Genomic DNA, 17,966 nt, shown 5'->3' with positions numbered 1-17,966 from the left:
AGCTAGAATGGGGAGTTGTGGGTAGAAAGCTGTATAATTTTTTTAAATGTAATTTAGTTCATTTGGGAAATTAAAAAACAAAGTTTTAAATGCTATGTCCAAGATAATTTTATTCAGAATGGAGATTGAAAGAAGGTACTAATCCAATCTGGTAACTTCTATAGTACCAAAGTTCCAGTATCAGAGCAAGGGACTGTCAGGATGAAAGCAGCATTTAAGAAAGATACGTCATCTTACACTTTGAATTAAAACCAACCTCTAAGTTGTTTGCTGAAAATCTCAGCTCCTTAGGTAGATTACTTAGGTAGACTTTCTTTTATTGTACGCATCACTAACTTTTATGCAAATAATATTTTAAAACTTATTAAAAGCAATAAAGAAAACAATGGAAATTTTTCTATGACCTGTTAAAATTACAATTAAAAAATTGTTCACTGACAGAGACTTTGTTTTGGGCACCCCCTTCCAGTTGGGTCAACAGGGCCACTGAGATTCATCATTTTAAGTTTCTGGGCTTCCAAGGAAAGCATATACTAAACCTCCACATACTGTAAAATTTTATGTGGGTTTAAAACTTTCACAAGAGTTCACATATAATCTACTACAAGGGGACACATAACTTGAAATTGTTTTAATCTAATTTTCATTAAAGATGTATAATCTGGGCTGGGGCTACAGCTCAGTGGTAGAGCACTTGCCTCACATGTGTAAAGCCCTGGGTTTAATCCTCAGCACCACATAAAAATAAATAAATAAATAAAACAAAGGTATTATGTGTCTATCTACAACTAAAAAAATTTTTTTAATTAAAAAAATGATGTATGATCTTCCAGGTGTACTAAAATTATTGCAAGAGAACACTTAGTTATCACTAACTATAATGTTAGATTTCCTATTTGACTTTACACAGAAAATATTCACTATATCACAGCATGAAAAGAAATATCCTTATTTGTCTGAAATCATCATTAAATTCTGTGCACTTCACTACGCATCAAGAAAGGTCATTTGAGTGGGGGTTCTGTGGTGCATGTCTATAATCCCAGTGACTCAGGAAGCCGAAGATGGAGGATCACAAGTTCAAGCCCAGCCTGAGTAATTTAGTGAGACCCTGTCTCAAGATTTTAAAAAGGGTTGGTGGGGGAAAGGGGTGGCGGTAGAGAGGCACAGTTCAGTGGTAAACACCATTGGGTTCAAGTTCCAGTACTGAAAAAAGAGAAAGGAAGGAAGGTAAGCAATTTGAGGGACTAATTTTGAGGTTTTTAAACAAATTTAAATTAATGAATAATTTTATTATGAAACAGATGAATAATTTTACTGTTCAATTTAGAAGAGTAGAAATTTAACTTTATTAATCATGTACCAAAAATTCATCCACAGGTGGTTAAAAGGTTAAAAAAAAATTTTTTTTTTTTTTTAAACTGAAGATTGAATCAGGGGTCTCTTTACCATTGAGCTACATTCCCAGTCTTTTTATTTTTTATTTTGAGACAGGGTTTCACTAAGTTGCTTAGAGCCTCACTAAGTTGCCAAGGCTGGCCTCAACCTTGCAATCCTCCTGTCTCAGCTTCCCGAGTCTCTGGGATTAAAGGCATGGCCACAAAAACCCAACAAAAGGTAGCTTCTTTTTCTTTTCTTTTTTTTTTTTTTTAAGTTGTATATGAACACAATGCCTTTACGTAAATTTTATGTGGTGCTGAGGATTGAATCCAGTGACTCACACAAGCTAGTCAATCACTCTACCACTGAACTACAACCCCAAAAGGGAGCTTAAGTCCTTTCTTTCAAAAGCTCACACTTACTTAACTACTTTCAAAGTAGTACATAATTTTCTTTCCGACATACTGTTTTACTTTTTTAATTGTTGATGGACATTTATTTTATTTATTTTATGTGGTGCTGAGAATCAAACCCAGGGACTCACATATGCCAGGCAAGCAATCTACCACTGAGCCACAACCCCAGCTCTATATGCTTCTTGATATATCAAGAAGGAGAATTTGTCTAGAATACCAGTTCATTTAGTTTATATTTTCTAAAAATGCCTTTATTTTTAGATTAAAAGCTGTCAGAAATACTCAGGGGATATACATAACAAAAACCACTACAGTAGTCTCCCCCAGGTATAAGCTTTGGTTTCAACAGCTAAAACAATACAAGTTACAGACTTTTCAAAGTGGCCATTTGGAAACTAAATGCAGTATAAAATTAGGTATTAAAAGTATTCTTATGGGGCTGGGCGGGGCTCAGCGGCAGAGCACTTGCCTAACACATGAGGCACTGGATTCGATCCTTAGAGACACACATGAAAATAAGCAAATAAAATAAAGGCATGCTGTCCATCTATAAAAACAAATTTTTTTTTTTTAAATATTCTTACAGGCTCTGAAAAAAATGTCCAGTCCCACCTCCTAATTGCCACAGGATCTTGGACAAATCCAAGAGCAAGTTATTTAACTTGCTCCAAGCTTTACTAACTCCATCTATAAAATGCAGACTAATATAGCACCTACATTATTGGACTATGTGAAGATGAGCGAGAAAAGTACATAAAATGTTTAGGACACTGTGACACATATATCAAGTGCCCAATAAATATTGCTTTGGGGTATTATTATCAGTAAACACCACCAACTAATTCTACTTCCAGTTCTCTAAAACTAAGGAAGGCCTCAACCACTGCTTACTGTGTAATAAGCCTTAAAACGATTTCAAGGCTTATGAGGACAAAGCACCTTTGGTCACTATTTGGCCAAAAAGGGCAGCTGTGGAAAAGAAAGAGGCAGTAAAAATGAAAATCCAGAAGGCTGAGGAAGGCAGGCATGAAAGAAAAGCAAGCACAGGACAGGAGAAGAGCAGCATGGACTGTTTCACTTCCTAATCTATCTGTTCACAGCAACCCTGATGCCTATGAGCATTTGAGACGGAGTGGGCACCACTGTCAACTGCCGGAGGGACACAGAGAGGCTGACAAGCACCAGGCTCCCTGATGTACAATATGACTCAATTTTCACTTGCAATGACAATTCAGCATTAAATTTCAACCCAAAATGTGGTTATAGTTATCTCATCATTGGTAATCACTGTTAACAAAGGTCTGTTGCTGTGCTACCATCTCCACAGCAAGATGCCGCCTCGAAACAACAAAAAAGAAAAGAAAAAAAAAAGACACAATGAACACAAGACCAAATACTTGGGCAATAAAGAAGGCAAGAAAAAAAAAATTATACATATTTAAAAAAAAAAAAAAAAAAAAAACTGATCCAAACCAAAAGAGACAAAATATTCATTTAAAAGTTGATACAGCGCTGAGGATATAGCTCAGTTGGTACAGTGCTTGCCTTGCAAGCACAAGGCTCCCTGGTATGGACAAAAAAAAAATAAATGTTGATATACTGTTTCTTATAGCAGTTTCTGGATAACAGTGACAGATCTAATTCTGCTCCCTCCTGAAACCCTCTTAAAACTATGCTAAAGAAATCTTTTCAAACACATAAACTCTCAGGGCCCAGAGGCACAGGCCCACTATCCCAGCTACTCAGAAGGCTGAGGCAGGAGGATTCCAAGTTCAATGCCAGCCTGGACATCTTAATAAAACCTGTCTCAAAATAGAAAACAAAAAAAGAGCTGAGGATACAGTTCTGTGGTACAGAGTTCCTGGGTTCAACCCCTACTGGGGGTCAGGGGAGAAAAACTCCTAAGGACAGGGAAAAAAGGAGAGAGAAAAAAAATTTTTTATTTTTGAAAGCAGATGGACAAGTGATTACTGCCAAAGTGCAGAGCCAAGAGTGTCCAATCCCAAACTAGCCCAATTTACATTTCCAGTCCCTCAAAGGGCACTGCACATGCACAGAATACTGGGTGCAAGCGGTTTAAGGAGATCTCTAGACCATCCCTCCTTTTATATCCACTAAGGGTCTGAATCCATAGGAGGCAAAAAGGAGGTTCTCTGAAAAACTGAAAGCATTCCCTCTAAAAGCCGTAACGAGACAGGGATGCCCTCTTTCACCACTTCTATTCAACATCGTCCTTGAAACTCTAGCCAGAGCTATTAGACAAAAGAAATTAAAGGGATACAAATAGGAAAAGAAGAACTCAAACTAACACCATTTGCCAGCGACATGATTCTATATTTAGAGGATCCTAAAAATTCCACCAAAAAACTTCTAGAATTGATAAATGAGTTCAGCAAAGTAGCAGGATATAAAATCAACACTCATAAATCAAGTGCACTCCTATTCATAAGTGATGAATACCCTGAAGAAGAAATTAGGAAAACTACCCCATTCACAACAGTCTCAAAAAAATAAAATAAAGTACTTGGGAATCAATCTAACAAAAGAGATGAAAGACCTTTACAATGAAAACTACACAAGACTAAAGAAAGAAATTAAAGAAAACCTTAGAAGATGGAAAGATCTCCCATATTCCTGGATAGGCAGAATTAATATTGCCAAAGTGGCCATAACTACCAAAAGTTACAAAGATTCAATGCAATTCCAATTAAAATCCCAATGAGGTTCCTCAAAGAAATAGAGAAAGCAATCATGAAATCCATTTGGAAATATAAGAGACCCAGAATAGCCAAAGCAATCCTTACCAGGAAAAGTGAAGCAGGGGGCATCAAAATACCAGACCTTAAACTATACTACAGAGCAATAGTGATAAAAAAGGCATGGTACTGGCACCAAAATAGGCAACGGTGCAGGACAGAGGACACAGAGACAAACCCACATAAATACAGTTATCTCATACTAGACAGGGCATCAAAAATATACCTTGGAAAAAAGATAGCCTCTTAACAAATGGTGAGGAAAACTGGAAATGATACGCAGCAAAAGAAATTAAACCCCTATCTCTCACACTGCACAAAATTCAACTCAAAATGGATCAAGGACCTAGCAATTACACCAGAGACCCTGCACCTAATATAAGAAAAAGCAGACCCAAATCTTCATCATGTTGGTTTAGGACCAAACTTCCTTAAAAGACTCTCAAAGTACAAGAAGTAAAATCAAGATCAATAAATGGGATGGATTCAATCGCAAAAGCTTTTCCTCAGCAAAAGAAGCAATAATTTGAAGAGAGAGCCTACAGAGTGGGAGAAAATCTTTACCACACGCACTTCAGACAGAACATTAATCTCCAAAATTTATAACACCAAAAATACAAATAACACAATCAATAAATAAGCTAAGAATCTGAGCAGACATTTCACAGAAGATATGCAATCGATCAACAAACATATGAAAAAATGTTCAACCTCTCTAGTAATTACAGAAATGCAAATCAAAATTAAGATTTCATCTCACTCCAATTAGAATGGCAATTATCTAGACTACAAGCAACAATAAATGTTGGCGAGGATACGGGTGAAAAATTACACTGGTACATTGCTGGTGGGGTTGCAAATTGGTACAACCACTCTGGAAAGCAGTATGGAAATTCCTTAGAAAACTTGGAATGGACCCACCCCATCTGACCCAGCTATCCCACTCCTCGGTTTATACCCAAAGGACTTAAAATCAGCTTACTATAGGGATGCAGTCACATCAATGTTTATAGCAGCTCAATTCACAATAGCTAGATTGTGGAACCAACCTAGATGCCTGCCTTTCAGTAGATGAATGAATAAAGAAACTGTGGTATATAAACAAAATGGAATATTATTCAGCCTTAAGAACAAAATTATGGCATTTGCAGGTAAATAGATAGAGTTGGAGAATATCATGCTAAGTGAGATAAGCCAATCCCAAAAAACAAAAGATCAAATGTTTTCTCTGGTAAGTGGATGCTGACACATAAGGGGGGGGGGGGGGGATGGAGGAACTTTGGATTGTGCAGAGGGGAATGAGGGGAGGGGAATGGGCAGGGAGTGGGAAAGATGTTGGACTGAGACAAACATCATTACCCTATGAACACATATGATTACACAAATGGTGTGACTCTACATCATGTACAACCAGAGGGAAATGAAAAGTCATACTCCATTTGTGTACAATGGATTTAAATTCATTCTGCTATCATGTATAACTAAATAGAACAAGTATTTAAAAAAAAAAAAAAATGGTTTCTCTGGACCAGGAGACACTAGGCTCAGATGAACAAAGGTACTGGTTAGAAAATTGGGCTTTAAGTGTGACAAAAAGTGTACAGGCACCATAAAGCAACCTGCTTTCACCCCTCAACTACCAGAATGCCACCAGGCACACCTGTCTGCTCCAATGAGCACACTAGAAAAGGCTCTCTGGGTCACCAACCAGCTCCAGAGAAAGAGGCTAAAGATACGGACACCAGGGATTCACCAACAAAAGGAACTAGGAAAGTCATCCTGTGGCCAAAACAAAAATTGTTAAGTCCTACCCACTTGTTCAGAGCTTCCCCAATTAGCTGTACAGTTGCACAATGTTAATCAGGAACAGAAAACATCTATTTTTTATCCTTATATACAGACATCTGTGGATGAAAGAGCTCTACCAAATCAATAATAGAAGCAATTTAGAAGAAACGGATTATTCAAAGGTGGAGGGCCATGATTAACATCCTGACGAAAGTTAAGAGAAAATACTCTATGAAACAAAAACTGGACTTATTTTTCTTAAATAGGAAGACTAACAACAAAAGAGCTATTAACGTAAAAACATGGAAAACCATGGTAGCAGAAAAGAAAAACTAAATAGTAGGATTGGGGGAACATAAGGAAATCTGGAAATATTGATCAACACACACCTACTCCAAGGAGGGGAGAGGAAAAAAAAAAAAAAGAAAGAGAAAAACTGGAAAGACTTAAAAAAAAAAATCAGAAAAGTAAAATAGAAGTCTAACATTCAATGAAATAATAGCTCAAGGCAAATACAACAGGGAAAAGGAGAGGAAGAAGTCATCAGAAGAGCTCTCAGAACCAAGGACATGACTGCCCGGTGGAAAATGCCCACCAAGCGGCCACAGGATGAACACAAACCCACAAAAGGGCACATCAATGCACACAAGCAGAACACGGGGCACAGAAGATTCCGCAGCCTTCAGCTAAGTCCAAACCAGTCACCCACAAAAAGATCAAGAACCAGAATGGGGCCGAGTGCGGCGCACACCTGTGATCCCAGAAGCTCGGGAGGCTGAGGCAGGAGGATCACAAGTTCAAAGCCAGCCTCAGCAAAAGAAAGGACCTAAGCAACACAGTGAGACTCTGTCTCTATAAAGAAAATACAAAATAGGGCTGGGGATGTGGCTCAGGGTCAAGTGCCCCTGAGTTCAATCCCCTATACCCACCCTCCCCCCGCCCAAAAAAAAAAAGGGAGAACAGAACAGTTCATATTTCTCAACAGCACAGTTGGTGAAGTTCAGGTTCTCTATGCGCTACTCTGACATTCATTTCATTCCATCACAGATTTTCAGATCTGATCTATTCCTGAGAAATGGAAGAAGGCTTTGCAGACTTCAGAAGCCAAAACTACTCAACCCTGCCAAATGCCCTGCAGAAAACCCACCAGTGTTTTCCCGACCTTGCCCAATGATACCCAAAAGAGCTTTAGAACCTTGAGGCCAGACTAGGATTCTCTCTCCTGGAAGACTACAACAACAGCAAAGCTGATCTTCCCTTAGACAGTGAGGTTTGCTTGTGCTGCTCCATTTAACACAGATACGGTAATGATAAGAGAGCCAAAAAAACTCCTCGCGGCAATGTTAAGGTACAATTACCTCAACAGGCCCCAAGGAAAGGCCCACAGTGGCATTCCACCCAGGAACATTCTATTTCCAAGCCTAGGCTTCTAAACCAACAGTATGCATTTTGTAACTTTATACACTGTTTTTAATAATTTTTAACTGTGTGAATGCATTACAACTACAAATGAACTACAATTCTCTATTGATAAAAGTTTAGACCACATCAGCATATAGCTCTGCTGCATCAATGATGAAGGAAAATGGTTTAATTGTAAATACACATAAACATTAGAACCAGATTTACTTACATTATGAGTCTTCGATTTAAGAACCAGTATTTCCTCCGGCTTCTGTCATATCCAATAGGTTCGTGTCGAATATATGGTTTATTTTTTTGGATTTCAGCAACACAGTCAGTCACACCAGGCACCTTGTGTGCTACACAGACTTCACACTGCCATTCGTCCTCTGGCACCTCCTCAAGAGGTGGCTTCACACATTCCAAATGGTATACCGCCGAACACGTCTCGCAGCAAAGCAAATCCCCAAGTTTGTGACAAACCCTACAATGGTCATCATACTGGATCACCCCTTCAGACATCAGCTCCTCACGGGCAATATTTGTCGTAAGAAACTGATCGACTAAAAACTGCAGAACTTTGATTTTGTTCTCTACTGGTCCGTAGGGATAGTCCTCGGCTTCTTGGTAGGGAAGAACATGATGGTACTCCTTATCACTCTCACAGTACACACGCAGCACCTCCGGCCACGTCATCCCATCTATGAAATACAGCGTGGAATTGACGCTATCTTTCAGGTCAGCAGGTCCAAAGGTAGTATTGGAAGTGTCTTCTTCACGCAGAACTGCTTTCAAAAGCACAACGTGCATCTCTGCCATGAGTGTGCACTGCTCTTGGCTCACCAGAGCTGCACAGAAGTCCTCAAAGCGAAAAGGAGATAATCTTAGAACAGTGCCAAAGTTCCGCAGTACCTCATAAATGGCAATAACATTCATTATATGCTCATTAGGCACCATTAAATCCTCAGAGGACTTGGGAAATTCAAGGGGCGGGATGTCTTTTTCTTCTAAGATTGGAGAACGAGGCCGGTGTACTCTTGGTTTTCGCCTACCTGTAAATAAAAAAAATGGTACCATTATAAATTAGTACATTAGCACAACTTAAGGGCTCTCCAGTTTTTCCTCTTTGAACATAAACACCTCAAAAAATAGATAAGCATGCTTCTATTATGACACTAATTCTCAAAATACCAAGAGCAGGGTTTGGAGGTGGACCTCAGTATTATAGAACTTGCCTAGTATCACAAGGTCCTGGGTTCAATCCCCACCACCAACAGTAAGAATACCAGAAGTTCTAATTTTAGCTCTAATTCTTAAGTCTATAGAAAATCTAGATTAACATTCCCACTAGATTCCAAACCAGACAAAATAATTTTTATTATAACCCACTCTCAGTTACCCGAAGGGATTAACTAGTTTATAGGTAACAATAACAACAAAAGGAACTGTTATTTGTGAAAGATACAACAGCATAAAGGAGAAAAAACATCTACATACAAGATGACAGGCACAGGGGACAAGAGAGCTCAGAGAGCATCAAGTACAACACAGAAACACCCCTCAGCCTGACAGCAAGGTCACCAGGTAGACTGCCAGAAGTACTTCCAGACAGGAATCCCGAAGTGAGGCAGAGCCTCAGGGCAGAGGCAGAAAGGAAAGCAAAAAGGAGGAAAGAGAGAACAGGACTTCCAACACTGGGAGGAAAAGGTATCCTGCCTAGGAAACGGGCAGTTAAGGAACCAGCTAACTTTTAGTCACCTAGTCCCCAGTTTAGAAGCTGTGAGGCCCAGCCACACATATGTAGGTACATAAATGTATCACGACATAAACACTGAGAGCTTAGTCATAAACATATTTTATGTAAGCTTCTGAACAAGTCCAAGTGAAGTATTATAATCAGCCCTGTTTTACAAATGTGAAAAGTTGTGGAAAGTAACAAGTTATTCTTAAACTGCCTGTATTATTAAAATTGTTTTATTATTTGCTTATTTATCTTGCAGCACTGGTTACTGAACCCAGGGGTGCTCCATCACTGAACTACATCTCCAACTGAACTACATCTCCAGTTTGTTTCTGTTGGTGGTCGTGGTTGTTGTTGTTTTTTAAAGACAAGGGTCTCACTAAGTTGCTGATGCTGGCCTCAAACTTTTGATCATCCTGCCTCAGCCTCCTAAGTTACTTGTTATTACACTTTCTGATGTCTTCTGTGGAATAGTAAATGTATTCCTAATTTTCAGGAGTAATTTTAAAGACCTCAATTAACATTAAATACATTCTTGTACAATAAAGTTTTATGAACCACAATTCTGGGTTGCCTCTTAACTACTCTCTTTTAACACGCTCTCCTCACCTCCAGGTTTCTTTTACTATCTGCAAATTAAGTTGGTACATTGTACCACAGAAAAAAAGGCATGCTAAAGGATATAAAAAGTCAAAATCTTTAAATACATACAATGCACCCCAACATTCATTACACTGGAGAGCAGATTTTCCAAGAATGTACCCATTATTTTTTGTGATCACCCTGGACCAGAACTGGCTGGTGAGCCATATATAGTGTAAAAGGAGCTGCTTCCATCTTGGCAAACTTAGCAAAATGACAACTACATCTACAGAAATGCATTTGTCACACAGCCATCAAATCATAGAATCACCATGCTAGTTAATGTGAGGACTGGCACAGTGACACACACCTGTAATCCCAGTGACTCAGGAGGCTGAGGCAGGAGGATCACAAGTTTGAGGATGGCCTCAGCAGCTTAGCAAGGCCCTAAGCAACTTAGCAAGACTGTCCAAAATAAAAAATAAAAGGGGCTGGGGATGTGGCTCAGTGGTTAAGCATCCTTGGGTTCAATCCCTGGTAACCCAAAATAACAACAACAAAAGTCAGGCTGGGCAGTCTCACAATCTTTGAGAAATAACATCAGGGACTCATCTACATAAGTATGACTGAGAAAAGGAGTAGGAAGGGAAGACTGGGCCTAGATGAATCTCCCAAATGTAGAGAACAGAAGAAAAAAGCATGAGACAAAACTGCTTACAGAGCCAGCCCCTGTGTCCCTCTCAGTCATTCATGTACAATGTCTGTCAGAATCCTTGAAGCTGAAGTCAGTTTTCTGTTGGTTTTAAAGGTAAAGAAAGCCAAAGGACATCCATAAATTGTACAATATATTATCTAGCTGGAAACCAGAAAAATAGCTTCCAATCAAGCAGTTTTTGTATACATACTGAATGGTATAAGCACTTCTCACAGTATTAAATTAAATGTGAATACATTTTTAGAAGAGTATAAATGGGTTCAAATTTTTAGAAGATTATCTGGCAAAAGATCTATTAAAAGCACTTCCTGGGGCTGGGGAGATAGCTCAGTCGGTAGAGTGTTTGCCTTGTAAGCACAAGGCCCTGGGTTCGATCTCCAGCACCCCAAAAAAAAAAAAAAAAAAAAACTTCCTTTTGACCCACTCTGCCTCTTGGAATTTATCCTGCAGATATATCCATATAGGTATTTAATGTATAACATTGGCCATGGTGATAGATGTGTATACTTTCAACTAGGGAGGCTAAGGCAGGAGGATGACAAGTTTGAGGCCAGCCTCAGCAATTTATGAGACCCTTAGCAATTAGCAAGATCCTGTCTCAAAATAATAAATAAAAAGTTAAAAAAAAAAAATTCAACATGGTTCATAAAAGATAAAGTTTTGTGGCTTTTTCTTTTTAACCTAAATATGCATCAGTAGTTAAATGAATTCTAATGAACTACATAAGGAAATCAAATCTAGCAGTCGAAAAGTATTAACAAAATGTTAATCTTCTATTTTTATTTTTTGGTACTGACGACTGAAGGCAGGGCACTTTACCACTGAGCAACATTCCCCAACCCTTTTTATTTTTATCTTGAGACAGGTTCTCCCTAAATTGCCAAGGGAGGGCCTCAAACTCTCAAGGCTAAGTAGCTGGCATTACAGACGTGTACCACCATTCCCAGCTACTAGTTTAACTTGTTGTACTGGAAACCGTGGTGTCCTGTGCCCACTTGGACAGGACACCCCCAAACCAGTCCCAATTCTCTTGCTCAGAGGGTGGGTCAGGACCACATGGAGAGGACCCAGTCCTGGTGAGCAGCCATGAAACAATCTAAGATAAGTGGAGGAAACAGCCAGTTACAGAAAATTAATAGAATGATGTCATCTGAGTAAAGAGGGGCAGGGAAGAAAAGAAGATGGGAACAGTGATAGGAGGTCACGTAAGAATCTTTTTTGCGGGGGATGACTGGGGATTCAACCTAGAGGCACTTTACCATTCAGTCACATCCTCAGTCCCTTTTATTCTTTTGTTTTGAGACAGGGTCTCATTAAGTTGCTTAGAGCCTCGCTAAGTTACTGATGCTACTCTCGAACTTGTGACCCTCCTGCCTCAACCTCCCAAGTCACTGGGATAACAGTATGTGCCACCATGCCTAGCAGAATCACTTAAAAGTATTTGTTTCTGGGGAGAAATGGGGGACAGGAAAAGAACAAAGACTAAATTTTTAACCCTTTTATACTTTTAAAAATATCTCATGAATGTGTTTTTATTATAATAATTTAAAAGAAAATACTGGGCAAGTATCTATGTAAATATGTAAGAATATTAACGTTCAGGTACAGGAGATAAGCTCAGTGGTATAGTGCATGCAACCACCCTCAAGGCCCCGAGTTTGATCTCCAGGACCATAAAAAAGGGATGGAAAGAGAAAAAAAAAAAAAAGGAGTATTAATATTTAAATCAATAATATGCTCCCAGTAGTGACTTTTGATGATCCTGTATGAATACAAGGTGATTATAGCAAATTCAAAGGTTCAGACTTATAGAACTCATAAAATTAAGCCACTTAACGCCCTCCACTCCTAATAATTAGCAAGTGAAGTCATTTTGACTAGTCACAGAAGTACTTTTAAATAAGTGTTAGAGATGTTACTGTTTTTATCACTAATCTAATTATATTAATTTTCCTTAGTTTAAAAAAAATTTGAGTTCAAAGTCAGCCTCAGCAACTTAGGGAGGCCCTAAGCAACTTAGTGATACCGTCTCAAAATAAAAAATAAATAGGGGCTGGGGATGTGGCTCAGTGATTACATGTACCTAGTATTTAAAAAAAAAAAAAAAAAGCGGGAGCTGGGGAGATAGCTCAGTTGGTAGAGTACCTACCTTGCAAGCACAAGGCCCTGGGTTCGAATCCCCAGCACGGCAAAAAAAAAAACAAAAACAAAAACAAAAAACCACTACCTCACTAGTTAGCAGGAAACAGCAAAATAAAATACAACAAACAAAGAAATACTTACCAAGGGACAAAAATGTTAAAGCAACATTGTTGCTTTAACAAAAATGTTAAAGCAAATAAACTATTGGAAAGGATGGAGAACACCAGAAACATCAGTAAATACCAGTTTACATTATAAACTGGTAACACAACTTCAGCTAATCAGGTATAAGGCTGTATATATAACCCTGAGAAAAGAGCCTGCAAACTTGTTTGCCCATGACCACAGTAGGAAGTATAGTTCACATCTTAATCCAGTATAAATACCCCTGAAAACAAAAGTTCTACAAAACACTATTTATTTTTGCATTACTGGGAACTGAACCAAGGACTTTACACTTGCTAGGCAAGTATTCTTCAGTTGAGCTACATTCTGAGGTACCTTTAAAAATTTTGCAGAGTCTTGCAAATTGCCCAGGTTGGTTTCTAACATGCAATCTTCCTGCCTCAGCCTCCCAAATAGTTGAGATTAAAGAAGTATGCCACCACACCCAGACAGAACACTATTCTTACAACATGCCGTTTCTTTCTTTTCTTTTTTTTTTTTTTTGGGTACTGAGGATTGAACCCAGAGGTGCTTTACACTGGGCTACATACTCAGTTCTTCTTTAATTTTTATTTTGCTTAGGGCTTTGCTAGGTTGCTGACGTTGGCCTTGAATTTGTGATCCTCCTGACTCAGGTTCCTGAATTGCTGGAATTACAGGACTGTGACACCGTGCCTGGCTCACTACATGCCTTATAAGTCTACTCCACCTCCACTATTTTTTAAAAAGCTTGTTGCAGCCCACAGTTTGAAAAACACCTCTGAAGAAACTCTCCTTATGCATGCATATGCAGAACGTTTGATATTTCTAAAACCAAAGGAAAAAAATCAAACTGAAAACAATCAAAATGTCCATCAGCAAGAAAATGGTTAAAATGTGGCACATTAATCTGACAGAATTCTACTGAGCAGTCCAGAGGGATTTAGTGCTACTTATATTTTTTTTCTTTTCATTTTTTGTAGGTGTAGATAGACAGAATGCCTTTTTTTGATCTGTTATGGGGTGCTGAGGATGGACCCCAGTGCCTCACACCTGCTAGGCAAGTGATGTGCCACTGAGCCACGCCCCAGCACCAGTGCTACTTATATTAACATGGATCAATCTTAAAAACATTGAAACAAAAGGTGAAACAATTTAAAACCATGTAAACAGTTTTTCTACTGCTTGTGGGTGGATACATATATGAACTGGTAGCTAACATCACCACTAGAATATAATCTCCTTAAAGGCAGGGAGTTTTATGTTGTTTGTTTAAATTAAAAAGTGGCCATCATATAGTAAATTACTTAAACACTGAAAGAATCAGTAGTTTTGAACTGCTAGTCCACACAATTACACAGAAATGGTGCCTTTTACATTACTTGCAAACGTTAGCAATGTGTTTTGACTTCTGTGTAAGGAAATAGAGGACTATAGTAAGAAACCCAGGAAGAGTGGTCCTCAAACTTTAGAGTGCATCAGGATCACTGGAGGGCTGACTGATTAAAACAGATGAAGGAAGGAGTCTAAGAATCCGCATTTCTAAAAATTCTCAGGTGATGTTAACTTTGCTGTTCTGGGGACCACACTTTTCTTTTTTAAGTGCTGGGGATGGAACCCAGGGCCTTGGCCATGCTAGGCAAGCAAGCACTCTACCTCTGAGCTACACCCCCAACCCTGGGGACCACACTTTGAAGAAACTCCCTATGACGTAGAAAATTTATTCCCTCTTGAGATCCAGATGTGTAAAAAAACCAATGTGTTAGCTGAAATTCCAGGAATTCCCTTCAAGCCTTTCTATTTGAAATGATGTTGAGACAGATTCAGAATTTCAGGTCCCACACAGATCTACTAATTGGATCTGATTTCTCAAAATCTTCAGGTGATTCATGCACTCATTAAAATTTGAGAAGCTGCCTTAAAAACAATCCTAAGTCTGAAGTACAGAGGCTGTAAAGTCATCCTTCAAGCATTCTCCGAATGCAACCCAAAATTTACACAACCCAGGAGGAGCAGCTTAGCAAACTGTATTTCCATCCTTCTCCCCAGATAATTCTGATGTGCAGCCAAATTTGAAAACTGCTTCTTTAAAGAAATTGGATATTCCCCATACCAAGCAGAAAGTAGGGCTTTCGTGGAAACTCAAGCAAGGGAAGGAAAAGGTTGCCTCAGGAGGCATGATTAGAATAAGACTGATGTAAAAGGAAGTTTAAGTTTAATCAAAGACATTAATAAGCCTACAAAAAGAAAAGGAAAGAATGTGGTCTGCATGAAAGAATGAAAGAGCAACAATCTGTCAATGAATTTCCAGCACATTCAGTTGAGGGAATGAACTTAGCCTGAATGGCAAGGACTTTGGAGCAGCTAACAGGTGGTCTTAGAGAGGAATTATGTTGCTATGCACAGATGCTTTAATTTAAAGGACCTAGCAGTTTGCGGGGCAAAACTGTCTGCAGTTTTGTATTTTGTAACAGAAAAGTCTTTCACCGGGGTGCCCTCTTCTGAACTCTGGATGACAGGGCTCACCATGTGTTGACTGCTGCAGAGTTTTCTACATGCCTGAGTATTTAAAATAAGCACTGTAGTGACAATCTGTATTTGTTTAATTAATTTCTCTAAAAAAACTGTGTATGTGTGTGTGTGTACAAGTTCACATATATAGATATATAGATATATTGTACCAGGAATTGAACCCAGGGGTGTTTAACCACTGAATCACATCACCCCAGTCCTTTTTATTTATTTATTTTGAAATGGGATCTCACTAAATTGCTTAGTACCTCGCTAAGTTGCTAAAGCTGGCCTCAAATTTGTGATCCATCTGCCTCAGCCTCCCAAATCACTGAGATTACAGGGTATGCCACCACAACCACCCTGTCTATACATTTTAAATAAATATTTCCTTACATCGCTAAAGCTTTGAGAAACTTGAGGCAGTTTTCAAAGCTGCACTCAAATGTCACCTCCACTGAGGCAAGAGTATCAAAAGTTGGAGACCAGCCTCAGCAACTGGCAAGGCCCAGTCTAAAAAGAAAAAATGGCCGGGAATGGTGGCACACACCTGTAATCCCAGAAGCTCACGAGGCGGAGGCAGAAGGATCATGAGTTCAAAGCCATCCTCAGCAAAAGCAAGGCACTAAGCAACTCAGTGAGACCCTGTCTCTAAATAAAATACAAAAAATAGGGCTGGGGCTGGGGCTCAGTGGTCAAGTGCCCCTGAGTTCATGGTCTTGTGCTGTTGTATGCCGGCTGGCATTGTGCTTCTCTGACCAAGATGTACAGCCCTCCAACATACTACAATCACTCATGTGCCCCGGTCTCATTTGTTAACTTCTTTAGAACACAGATTGTCACTTTAGTACTGTAGAACTAAAAATATGTTTTGAACTAGTGACACCCATGAACAAAATGCTTGCAGAGGGTGGAGACCTAGGAATGACGTCATGCAGGATTAACTGCCAGAAGTCACTGATGATTTTTCAGAGTCAACACCTAAAATTTTTATTTTTAACTCTGAATATTTTTACTTCTAGACTTCTTAAGACAATTCTAAATACGATGTATGTTTCTAAAGGGGAAATAATATGCTCCCCTATTTCTAACTGGTATTTAAAGAAAGAGGGACAACTCAGTATTGGTAGAGGGATGAGGGAATTTCACTTACAGCATAAATTTTATAAAATGTAATTCTCTAATCTACTATTACATATACATAAGCCATGATTGGCATAGCAAAAATAATCTGGATGAATTTAATAGTAATGTTTAAAATATTACAAAACCAGTCGAGCATCTTGGTGCATGTGTGTAATCCCAGAGACTCAGGAAGTTAAGGCACAAAGACTGAAAATTCACTGCTAAACTCAGAAACGCAGCAAGACCTGTTCTCAAGATAAAAAATAAAAAGGACTGGGGATGTAGTTCAGTGACAAAGTGCCCCTGAATTCAATCCCTAGTACCAAAAAGTTAAAATAAAATTAAATAAAAATATATGGAGGAGCTGAAGAAATAACTCCTATTGGAGAGCACTCGCCTAGCATGCGCACGGGTCATGGTTCAAGTCCCTAACGCCTGAGGGGAGGAAGAGGGAAAAAAAAACTCAGAAATAAAAATATATGGGGGCTGGGGTTGTAACTCAGTGGTAGAGCACTTGCCTTGTATACATGGGGCACTGGGTTCGATTCTCAGTAATACATAAATAAAATAAAGACACTGCGTCCATCTACAACTAAAAAAATTAATATATATATACGTATATATAATATATATATATATACACGTATATATGAAACAATGATTGGCAGTGTAGGTCAGTGGTAGAGTGCCTTACCACGCATGAGGTCCTGGGTAGATCTCCAGAAGGAAGAAGGAAATGAATTTGCCAAAAATAACAAGGCTAAATTTACCCTTTGATCTGGAATAGTGTCCCAATCCAGCATGAGGTTACTTACTCACAAGGCTGTGCTTTTCTCTTCAAGTACATTCCATCTGCACCCATTCCCTATCCTTTCACACCAGTGATAATACAAAAGCTGCTAGCTTTCACAGAGTGCCTTCTATATGCTAGGAATTATGCTGGGCACTTTTAAATACATTATCTCATTTTATCCTCAGATAAACTCCATGAAGTAGGTACTATTATTACTTCCTCTCAAAGATGCTCATAGAGCCTACATGCCTTGTATAAGGTAACAGCCAGTTCCATAAAGTTATAGCTAAAACACAAACCCAACCTGTCTTCTAAGTTTACGCTACTACCACACTGCCCTTCCTCCCCTAGTGTTAAAAACCCTGATCAGGTGTGGTGGCACACATCTGTAATTCCAATCCCAGCAACTTGGGAGGTTGAGGTAGGAGGATCATAAGTTCGAGGATAGCCTTGCCAAACTAGTGAGACC

At 38.9% G+C, this 17,966-nt stretch overlaps 1 protein-coding gene and 1 long non-coding RNA gene across 16 annotated transcripts in view; one reads left to right on the top strand and one right to left on the bottom strand.

Annotated features, from left to right (window-relative positions):
• The window catches only part of LOC306656451, a 561,410-nt gene that overhangs the window by 246,604 nt on the left and 296,840 nt on the right, over window positions 1-17,966 (top strand). The window lies entirely within an intron of this gene.
• The window catches only part of BPTF (bromodomain PHD finger transcription factor), a 134,372-nt gene that overhangs the window by 90,732 nt on the left and 25,674 nt on the right, over window positions 1-17,966 (bottom strand). For all 15 annotated transcript variants that reach the window (XM_079131551.1, XM_079131556.1, XM_079131552.1 and 12 more), the window contains exon 2: window positions 7,974-8,796. In XM_079131551.1, coding sequence (XP_078987677.1) covers window positions 7,974-8,796 — 823 coding nt within the window. The remainder of the gene's footprint in view (window positions 1-7,973; window positions 8,797-17,966) is intronic.

The sequence above is a fragment of the Sciurus vulgaris genome (assembly GCF_902686455.1).
Source record: "Sciurus vulgaris genome assembly, chromosome: 3".
NCBI classification, from domain to species: Eukaryota; Metazoa; Chordata; class Mammalia; order Rodentia; family Sciuridae; genus Sciurus; species Sciurus vulgaris.
This window is presented reverse-complemented; position numbering and strand designations above follow the sequence as displayed.